This window comes from Cibotium barometz, chromosome 15 (assembly GCF_041138505.1).
Source record: "Cibotium barometz isolate CiBa-2024 chromosome 15, ASM4113850v1, whole genome shotgun sequence".
NCBI lineage: Eukaryota > Viridiplantae > Streptophyta > Polypodiopsida > Cyatheales > Cibotiaceae > Cibotium > Cibotium barometz.
In genome coordinates this window covers 1,668,159-1,679,748 of record NC_141060.1, presented here as the reverse complement: position 1 = coordinate 1,679,748, position 11,590 = coordinate 1,668,159, and the positions used below count along the sequence as shown (strand labels likewise).

Below are 11,590 nucleotides of genomic sequence, written 5' to 3'. Positions count from 1 at the left end.
CATGAATGCAATTGCAAGCAACATTGGGAAAATAGAACCATGCTCTAATGCCATGTTGGATATGGCCACACTTGACATAAATAAACATGGCTGAAGCTAAAGCATAGACAATGAAAGCTTAAAGAGAGAGAGTACACTCTAGAGAGAGACTTGCACAAGTCAATGATGGGATAGTTGTGTTTATTTCAATAAAAGTACGAGACCTTTATAGGCTCAAATGTTCTTCTCCTGACATCATCACACAAATATCTAGATATTATTGGTGGTTCACACACACATGCCCTCTAAGAGGTGGTTCACATGCATAGGTAAGACCTTGATTCCTAACGTTTTCACATATAGACCCTAGGCTGCTGGCCGACTGGCTATTTGCTGGCTAACTGGGGTTTGGCCCTTCCCATGGGTTGGCTGACCATGGCACTAGACCCCATGAGTTGGGCAAACGGCTAGTTCAACAAGGAAAGAGTCAGCTCTGGCGTTTTTGGACAAGGTTTAGGACTAACTAACAAGCCCCCATGAGTGCCCAAAAGTACATCTTTTTAGCCTAGTATGAACACACTTGATGAATTTGACCACGTACTCTTTGGACTTGCAAAAGTTTGGCCGATTGGAGCATTTACGCTTCTATAAATAGTAAAATTTGGATCATAATCGAACATTTGGCATTACCTCAAATCCGAAATCAACACTTACAAGTTAGTAGAAGGCAACCTCGGAACGACAGTTTAACCAGTATAGTAGTCAATGGCAACTAGCAATAGAAGTTAGCTTTGACGCCTAGCAATTAAGTATCCAAGTTAAGTCCTTAATTAAATAATCATTGTAAATATTTATTATTATTCATCATTTCTCCTCTGTGCATTTACAGTTTGTGCATTAGTTAGTGTTAACTAATGCATTAAATACAGCATTTAATCAAGCACACTCCGCTTAGCATGCTACAACATTTCCCCAACGATTCATCAGATGCTCAGCTAGGTCTCTCTGCCATGGCAAATGTGTACAGGGATTATGGTTGGTCTTTGATCAGGTCTTGCTTCAGATAGACCATTAGGCAGAAAACAACTTGAAATATTAAAGCTCTCACTATCAGGGAAAGTCGGATGCTGCCCAGAAAAGTTTGATCACAACTGCAATCTTGGCAGCCTGCCTATGCTTGAGGAAGTGGGCTGTTTCCATATTGTGCAACCTGATCGCTCTGGTGGCCAGTATCTAAATATTGATCGTCCCAAGATGTTTTTTACTGGCAATGGTCCCCTGTCACAAAAGCAAAGCATATTTTCTTTCCAGTGATGTATTTATTTGCAAGAGAAGTTTTGCATACAAGTTTAGCTTGAAGTGATATTTTTGCCTCGTGAACACAAGCCCACTATCTATATGAAAGTTTATGGAACTCTGATAGAAATGGTGTTGTATTTATTTCTTGACAAGAATTTGAGGAACCAAATAACCAGGCCACTCCCTATGCTGAAGACTTGAAGAGGGGCAATGCTTACCATTTATGAGAGTCATTGCTGTGATTGCGGTTGTCACCCAAGACAAAGACGCAACCTTTTGGAACCTACTGCGCCATAATCAATATGTAGCCATGGTGAATCAGAATATAACAGTTTCTCATGACACTTGGAAGAAACAATGTAAAACACTTACTTTTGCACTCATCTCGTATGCAGGAGGCTCTGCAATAAAATCTTCGACACGTGCAATCCCATTCACAAGAAGTTCACCATTTCGCACCTGGAAGAATGGAACAGTCAGTATGGTTCATACCATACATGTGCATCTCTTGCACCCATACATTCACACATGCATAGGCGCCCACATGCACCTGCCACCTAGGTCCTAACTACTTCACTGGACACCTGTCTGTTACCATAACAGTTGTAACCACTTCCACTCTCTATATTAAGAGCCTCACACATGTAAATCATCTCACTTACGTATCGTACATATCAATACTATCTTCATTTAACCATCTTGGTATTTGTGTCTTCATCTTGTTAGTTTGTCTCTCGGTTTCTGCTCCTGTGCATAGCTATGGCCTCTGCGCCCTGCTTGATGACTGCCTTGCTTCATCAAAAGTACCAGGGCTGGTGCTAGCCTGCTCGCGCAGGTTACTCCCACGCACCATCCAGTGGCCCTGGCCCTGAGATCTCTATGGCATAGCTTCGCCCTGGTGGGCTGCTGTCGACCAGCTTTGTGGCAGTTGGCCAGCTACATGACCTTCCTATATAAAGGGCCTCTCTGTCATGTGCAAGATATGTGCATGCTCATTCCTAGGAGCTAATCTCTGATTGGCAGCAGGAAAAACACAGGTTTTGGCCATGAGCCAGACTTGATGGTGTGCAGGAGAACTCAGGAGAGGAACAGGAACCTGTTGGCTGCAGCTACAGAGCTGGCCGACACAGTCTTCAAGTCGGGTTGATGATGCTGCTGGCCGACAGCAGGTCGGCCGGGCCTCTTGCACCAAGAGAGGCTATAAAAGGGCTATGCCAAGTTATTTCACTCCTCTAGGGAGTTGGATCAGTAGATTAGGACTCTATGAGTCAAGCCCACCTTTTGATGATGGCAGCCTATGGCTGGCCAAGCCATGTACACCCTTTTTGTATTATATGAATATACTGAAACTCAGCTATCTCTCTCTCTCCTCTCCTCTCTTGCTTGCATTTTCCATCATGTTGTTCCAGGATGGTGTTTAGGGCTGAAAGAAGACTCCCAGAGCTTCCGCATGTGACACTCTCTCACGTGTTGTAATCATTCCATTCCTAGCACATATGTTATGAAGCCCATCTGCTGGCTACTACCCATGCTATGATAATAGAACTTGATCATCGCCTACTTTCTCCCTCTCTCTAACTCTCTCTACTTTGTCTATATGTTGATCGCTTCCACGTATGCATACTTTCACACATTCTGCAACATGGCACCCCTTCGCTCCTCTGCAACAAGCATCGAGCACTTCATTCTAAAAACAACTTGCTGGCAATGCCCAGCCCCGACCCTACAGAGGTCCTTTATCAATCAACAGGCCAGCGGCCTCCTCGAGCCTCCCCTCCAGATCATGGAGGAACCCAATCCCACTGTGGCACTGCTGTAACCCTATTTAAGGGTTACCCCTTCTCTGCAGCATCTACAGCACCCATGTGTGCTTCTCCAGACAGGCATGCAACACCACCTTGTTGCTTCTTGCTACAGCAAGACCTTCCCACACGGGCACTCTATCGCTGTCAGTGGATACCCATTAGCCCTAGATGGCCTCTCAACAACATCAACCCCTGTGGGTCTCTCAGTCATCATGTGTCACAAAATTCCTTATAGCTTCTATTTTTCTACCGTTCATGTGTGGCATGTGGAGCCTGACATGACATACATGTATGGCTGGTGTAGCCTGACATGGTATGTCTGTGTGGCATATGGAACCTGACATGACAGTACATGTATGGCTGGTGTAGCCTAACATGATAGTACGTGTGTAGCTTGTGGGGCCTGACATGGTGTACATGTATGGCCCATGGAGCCTGACATGATGAAATTCTCTGGGACTAGCTATCTTGGAGATCTTTTGTATTTATGTTCTGGGAAGGTTCCGGAAGGATCATGAGCCCAGGACATTTTATCGGATACAATTGAGCAGAAGGGTGTTTCTTCCAATATAATTGCTGTGCATGACTTTGATTTTATCTTTGGATGACTTGTCTTGTTTGCCTGGACAATGCCTAAGATTTCTCCCTGTGTTGTCCATGGGGCCGAGGATGCTTGGTGTCATGACCCTGTGAAAGTGGAACAGCACAAGTGTGAGCACGGTGGTTGGTGAGCAAGATAATTTTTTTTAAAGATTATCTTGCTGCAAGTACAGACTAGTACGGACAAGTCGACTAGTGCAGAACTGTGCAGAGTAGTTGGAATACATTGAACACTTCTTTCTCTCTCTCTTTCCATTGGCTTATGTCTGCTTCAGTGTTGTTTCTTCCGGCCCTTTGTGAGAGGAGGGGTATAGCAGTTTGAAGGGTGGAAACAGAGTTGGACAGTGGATTTGTACTTTGGCTGAGTTTGAAGCCATGAACATGGAACTGCCAGATGCGTGCTCAAGGCTGCCTTGTTGTATTGTCTTGGTTGATTAGAGGAGACCACAGTGTGTTGCTTTTGTGGGACACAGATCTGTATGAGAATCCTCTATGCTAAGAGGTCTATCAAAATACGCAGTGGGAATGATAGCCAAACTTGAGACCACAAGAGCAAGTAGAGTGCAGAAAATAGACAGCACAAGAAAGACAGAGAAATAGGCGTGTAAACTCTTCTCTATACACAAGATCCCGAGAAAACTAAATGAATACAATGTGGGAATTATGGGGCCTATTTATATGGCCCCATGAGTGCAGTCGGCCAGCGTATAGTGTCCCACCAGCCCTTCACGACTGGGCACAACCAGTCGGCCACAGCAGAGAAAAAACACCACGACCCCTCCTGATCAAGTCGGCCAGCTCCAGGTACACAAGAGTGCAGTCGGCGAGCATCAGGGGCTCCTGCCAGTCTATGGCATCCACCCACACCATGGAAAAAAATGGAAAAAATTGGGGAAAAATACGGGGAGTGAGGAAAAATGATAAAACACATATACGAGGCGGGCACACCCACAACAGAGGCCCTGGTGTCTGATTAAGACAGGAGATGACTTCTAACACCCCCTCTCAGCTCCTGGCTGTGAAATCAACCCAAGGGAGCTGGAGTGCCGCCTGAGCGTAGCCTGAGATAGAGACTTCGTGAAGAGGTCCGCCGCATTGTCCTCGGTCGAACAATAGAGGAGCAAGATGTCACCAGCCAAGATCTTCTCATGTACAAAGTGATACTGTATCTCTATGTGCTTGGTCCGGGCATGGAAGACCGGATTCCGAGCAATAGCTATACAACTCTGGTTATCGCACTGGATGGCTATGGGCTCCTTCTGTGGAAACCCAATCTCACCTAGCAGCCTCCGCAACCATACAACCTCGCAAACAGCACCACAAGCAGCCCGGTACTCTGCCTCTATCGAACATAGGGCAATAGTTGGCTGCCGCTTACCGCTCCAAGAAACTGCTCCTGAGCCAAGGGTAAAACTGTATCCTGAAGTAGATCTCCTCGTGTCTAGATCTCCTCCTCAATCTGAGTCACTCCAACCCTGGAGTCTGACTCCATCCCCTCCTGTGTAAAAGAGTCCTAGATCCTTCGTACTCTACAGATACCGCAAGATCCGCAATCCTGCGTCCCAATGAGACTTCAGTGGCATTTGCATAAAAGAGCTCAATAGCCCCACGGAGAAGCTCAAGTCCAATCTGGTGTTCAGCAACCAGATCAATGAACCAACTAACTTCCGGTACTGCGAGGCATCGATTGGCTCACAAGGATCATTAACGGTTAACTTTGTGTTTGGGTCCATCGGCGAAGTAATAGGCTTGCAATTCTCCATCCCAAAGGCCTCAAGCAACTCATGAACATACCGCTGCTGAGAGACAAAAAACTCCCTCTGGGTCTGCCACATCTCCAATCCCAAAAAGAAGTGGAGTAAGCCTAAGTCGGTCATCTCAAACTCTTTTGACAAGGTAACCTTTGTCACGCTAATGTGCTCCACATGACCGCCGGTGAGAATGAGATCATCCACATAAAGGATGATAATCGTAATCATGCCGCGTTCCCGAAAGAGATACACGTTAGGATTTGCAACCGATCTCTGAAATCCAGTCCAAACAAAGAAGGAATCAATCTTCTGATTCCAAGCCTGGGAGCCTGCTTAAGACCATACAAGGCCTTACGTAACCTGTAAACCATCCCTTCTGATCCTGGAACAACAAAGCCTGGAGGCTGCTCAACATACACCTCCTCCTGCAAGTCACCATTAAGGAACGCAGATTTTACATCCATTTGATACACGGGCCACCTCTGAGAAGAAGCAAGGGCAAGAACGGTCCGAATCGTGGACATCCGTGCTGTCGGTGCAAAGGTATCCTCGTAGTCGATGCCTGGCCATTGAGCATAACCTTTGTGCCACAAGTCTAGCTTTGTGTTTGTCCACCGACCCATCTAACGCATATTTGGTCTTAAAGACCTATTTGACACCAATGACTGACCGTTTCGACGGCCTCGGTACCAACTCCCATGTGTTGTTCTTCTCGATGGCATCAAGTTCCACCTGCATGGCTTTCCTCCAAGTATCCTATGCATAGTTGTTTCTCGTACGCGTACGAACAGGTTCGTACGTACGAGTCGTACGGTACGATACCGTACGAATTCGTACGATATCGTACGGTACGAGTTGGGTTTTTTTTTTTAATTTTTTTTTTCCTTGAAAAAAAATTCCAAATGCTAAAAAAAAATAGAAACCCTGCTTTACGAAGATCCCAAATGCTCGCAATACTTCGTAACTTTCGTGTCCACTCAGTATTCCATATGGGGTTGTGGAGAGACCTAAAAAATCTGGCGAGGTAGACTGGTAGTGTACACTTGATTGGTAGGATGAGAGAATCTTGCTACATCACTTGGGGATCCCTGGTATAGGTAGGCTAGACAATTAGATTCTCAAGTTATGCACGAGGGAGAACATTTGGGCATGGCCATTTTGATCTAGAGAGGAGTCCCTAAACTTATCACCCTAGATGCACTCCTCGTATTTGTGCAAGGACGGTCCCTTAGTCATAAACGCTACACTGGGAGACCTTTGGTATTGCATTACCCATCCAGGTTCTTTTTTGGAGACAATCGGGAGATCCAACCGGGAGAGACACATCCATGTACTGGTTTCTCAAGCACTGTAGACTCTTCCCCTCCCAACCTTTCCTCACATTCAAGCTTGAAGCTCTATAGCTTGTAAGTGTAAAAAATAAAAACCGTATTTTATCGTACGGTATCCGAAAATTTCATATCGTACCAAAAATCCCGTATGGTATCGTATCGTACGGTATCGTATTTTCGTACCGTGAGAACCATGATCCTGTGAGAGGGCTTCCTTGACGAAAGGGGGCTCCTTGTCCCACATAATACGAGACATCAGAGCATAGTTTACCTGAAGAAGCTCCACTATATTGCTTTTGTCTCGGACTCTGTGTGATCTTCGAGGGCCCTCCTCTGTGGTCCACTCGGAGGGTAACTCCGTAACACCCGACTCCCGAAGGGTGTCCAACAACCACCTAGGTACTCGAGCAGATCGTGGAGCCTCCTGCTGTTGCGGGGGCTCTACTCCAGCTGCGGGATCAACCTCCTGTGTTGACTGAGGGTGATCAACTGGAGCAATGGTCTGGGAATCATCATCAGACTCTTCTCGATCTCCAAGAAGTGGCGGCTCCTCGACAGTGGATACTAGAACATGCTCATCAAAGACCACATCCCGGCTGACAACAATCTCATTCTTGTCTGGATCATACAATCTGTATCCCTTGGAAAGAGAATTATACCCCACAAATATAAGCTTGCGGGACTTGGAGTCAAGCTTCCCCCTTTGCTTCCTCGGAATATGTACATACCCAAAAACACGGAAGTGCGAGACATCAGGTTTCCTGCCAAAGTATGCCTCAAACAGAGTCATATTAGGTACTGAAGTCGTTGGAGACCGGTTGAGGGTATGGACAGCCGTTGCCACAGCCTCTCCCCAAAGTGGACGAGGAAGATCACGATGCTCCAGCATGGTCCTCACCATCTCCACCACAGTCCTGTTTTTGCATTCTACAACCCCATTCTCTAAAGGCGATCTGGTATTGGCCAGTTCCCTCTTGATGCCATGGTCTGCACAAAATCTGAGAAATACAGTGGAGGAGAATTCACCTCCTTTGTCAGCCCTGAGAGTCTTTACCTGCAATCCAGACTCTTTCTCCACCATCACGTGCCAATCCTTGAACAGTGCAAAAGCTTGGTCCTTTTGTGAAAGAAAGTAGACCCACGTGAATCTGGTACAGTCATCAACAAGCAAAATGAAATAGAGAGATTCTCCCAATGATGGTATCTGCTGAGGTCCACACAAGTCAGTGTGAATCAACTTCAACAGTTTCGAAGCCCGCTTGGAAGCCTGCTTCGGAAAGGATTCCCTGTGCTGCTTACCACGTATGCAAGAGCTGCAACGTCCTTGCCTACTGCCAACATCTGGCAAGCCAACCACCATCTGGTCTCGAAAAGCTCGCCGCAATGCATCCACATTTAAGTGGCCAAAACGAAAGTGCCACAAATCTCCGACCTGAGAACCTGTCAATGAGGAGAGTGCATAGAGCTTATAGATACCATTCTCCACACCACCTTCCCAAACAACCTGGCCAGTCTCACGGTCCCGTAGAGCAACTGAATGCTCCTCAAATTCCACCCAAAAGCCAGTCTTGCATACTTCATGCACTGACAGAAGATGAAAACCCATAGCACGGACATAAAGAACACGGGAAGCATGCTTGCCCCCCTTGCTGTCGGGAATAATCTCCACCCGGCCCTCACTGTGTATCGGAATAGTGGAGTTGTCGCCAATAAAAATGCGACCTAACTTCCGTTTTAGATCCAAAAAGAAGTCACGGGGCGGAGTCATGTGCCTGGAAGCACCACTGTCAAGAATCCATTCCCGGGTATCCTTCGTGGTGAAGCCAACTGCCTCCTCGCTCGAAGACGATGAAGCATCGGAGTCCATCATCTCTAAGTGCGCAAATGCAGGAGTCTTTGCAGCTGAGGCTGAAGAATCAGCACTCTTCCCAGTCCGCTTAGCACACTTCCTCCAATAGTGGCCTTTCTCGCCACAATCATTGCAGGATCGTTCGGCCTTCAGCTTCTCTCGTTCTGAGTCGGGCTTCTTCTCAGAAGACTTCTCTAGTGAAGCCTTCCCTTTGCCCTTGTTGTTATTCCGACCTTTCGACCGTTGGCCAGTTAAGGCCTCCGACTGTGAGGAGGGTTCGTGAAACGTTCCTCCTGGTCCAAGACCATTGGCACAAGCTCCTCCCAGGTAATGGTGCTGAGCTTGCCACTCGTAATCAAAGAGGAGTAGAAAGCAGAATACTGAGCAGGCAAGTGGGACAGCAAAGTAATGGCCATGTCTTTAGATGATATCTCCTTCCTGATAGAATGTGCAACGGAAGAAGGGAAAGTGGAAACACAGGAGAGAGAGTGAGAGAGAGAGAGATGGAGAGGAAACACAGGTGAGAACCTGCTCTCAATATCATCACCAAAAGGAATACATGTCCCGAGCAAGAGAGGAGAACCTCGTAAGTGAGGGACTGCAGCTAGAGAAGCTAGGCAAGCAATGAAATATGAGGGAGGCATGCCGGCTATATATACTACTACATGTAGGCAGCCGACTGGAGCAAAAGACCTCCACGACTGGGAAAAATAGCCAGGACAATAAATGGGGAATAAATATGGGTAAAATATGAGTGAGGGGTGACCAGTCTCTCTGACTAACATGGTCAGCCCTAGAGGCTAAAATAGGACACCAAATAGGAAGCCAGCAAGAAGGGGATGATGTCTAACACCCCCTCTTTGCACCGGATGCTGAGCAAACTCCAAAAAGCCAGAGAGGCCGTCCTCCATCAAGCAACAAATAAAGGATCCATGTGAAAGGATCACACCGCAAAAGGGCAACACATGCACACTTTTTCTTTTCTTTCTTTTCTTCCGATGACCGGAAGAACACAGTTGTATTATTTTTTGTCTCATAGGCCGACTTTGGCCTCTCGTAGACGTTAATATATCTTTCTCTCTCTCTCTCTCTCTCTCTCTCTCTCTCTCTCTCTCTCTCTCTCTCTCTCTCATGATGACGTTTCGTTCCCGTTCCTATTTCTAGTCCAAATGTCCCCGTTTCCCGTTCCAAAATCGGGCCTCGTTCCCGCTCCCGTTCCACATTCCATGTGACTATGCCGGCCTGTCCTCTGCACTTCCAGCAGTGTGTTCTCTATCAATCGGATTCCATAGTGAACTCTCATCGAGCTATCTCCACTTCCAGCATGTAAGGGGCTCCTGCTGACCCCTTATCTCCGTTTGAAGGAGATTGTGCCTACAATGACATCTGGTTGACCCATGTGGGTCTCTTTTGCTGTTGCAAATGCTGTTCATGTATTTCTAACCCAACTGGCATGTGTTAGTGCACACGACTATCACTCATGTCCTTCACACCAAGCATCTCCGGCTCTTTTCATCCATCCATACACCTCAGGTGATGTACTCTGTCTGTCTGCTCATCGGTTCCATTCAGTTATGCTGGTATTTTGGTCTCTAGTTGTGATATGCAGCGGAAGTCTTTGTATTGGTTGATCCTGTCACACAATATGCTCACACCGTCTTCTGTATCCTGAGTTTCGTGAGTTTAGCAATCCATTTCATTTACTTCAAACTTTAAAGAGATGAGAGAGAGAGATATGAACACTGTACACCAGATTGGGTCCCGAATTACCCACTGAAGGGCCCCCTATCCCGATAACGAGATAGTATTTGCTTTATTACTTTAGAGAGAATGACTTTGGACTGTAGGTAAGCCAAACGCAAGATCTCGGAGGATCGGAGTATGGCTGATCCGTACACTGCTGTAGAAACACCTCAATGACTTGATCTTGAGCCTATGCACTCCTCCCAAGGGCATGAGGAAGGGCTGCACACCTGAGGCTCAAAGAAGAAGAAGGTGGACTGTTCTACACACTGTTAGAATGCTGAAAACACATATGAATGCTGTGTTACCTTCACCAGATGACTGCTGAATGTGTTGATGATGCAGAGAATGCTGGATACTGATGCAAACAGCAGATTCAGGGCTGGAAACTGCTGTGGACTGAATCTTCAGGGCTGGAAACTGCTGTGGACAGAAACGCTGAAGAGTAGGGGTGCTGAGGAGCTGAAACGCAGACCTGTAGGGCTGCTGGACTGCAAAACACAGGTATCTGGAGCTGCTGGACAGAAACGCAGCACTGCTGCCCTGCTGAATCAGAAAACGCAGGAGAAAACAGGCTGTAATCTGGCGTGGAACTATGCTGAGGAGTATGCTGAATCTATGGCATGAACTGATGCTGAATTCAGGCTGATTAGAGGCTGAGGACAAACACCTAGGGCTGGACTGAAGCTATGGTTCTCAAGGGCTGGAGAAGAAAGCTTATGGGCACTAGGGCATGGATTAGTCTTATGCTGAGAGCAAGAGAGAGAGGAGAGCTCTTAGCACAATGAAGACTGAATGAGCAAAAGAGGCTCTAGGCAAGCCTATTTATACTAACTGGAGGTTGGTCATTAATATTTATAAATGCCCAATAATGCAAATAATGATAAATAAATACTAATAAATATGGAAAAAATACCAGATAAATCCCAGTAAATTCCCTAAGGCTTTGGGGATGTTCTAAATGATGCACAGGCTGTTATGCAAGATGCAGAGTGCTTTCTGATGCAAACCCTAAGGCTTCTATTGACTCTACATGCATGAATGATTCTCTCCAAGTGGGTTAAGGGACTTGACTGACTGACTGACCCACTAAGGCTGAGGAATGACCTACGTAGCTCGTGCCTGACTTATCCTGGACTGAGGATGTACAATGGGGTCACGGCATACGACAAATATCATCCTACTGGGTTCTACAACTGTACAAATGATGCACTTCTGATGATGAGCCATCTT

At 46.5% G+C, this 11,590-nt stretch overlaps 1 protein-coding gene across 1 annotated transcript in view; it reads right to left on the bottom strand.

Annotated features, from left to right (window-relative positions):
- Positions 1-797: 797 nt before the first annotated feature.
- Positions 798-11,590, bottom strand: part of LOC147630836 (uncharacterized) — a 34,037-nt gene continuing 23,244 nt past the window's right edge. Inside the window, exons 4-6 of the mRNA XM_086809216.1 lie at positions 1,651-1,737; positions 1,497-1,561; positions 798-1,257 (exon numbers count right to left, since the gene is read on the bottom strand). Of these exons, the coding sequence (XP_086665342.1) occupies positions 1,125-1,257; positions 1,497-1,561; positions 1,651-1,737 (285 nt within the window). The 3' untranslated portion in view covers positions 798-1,124. The remainder of the gene's footprint in view (positions 1,258-1,496; positions 1,562-1,650; positions 1,738-11,590) is intronic.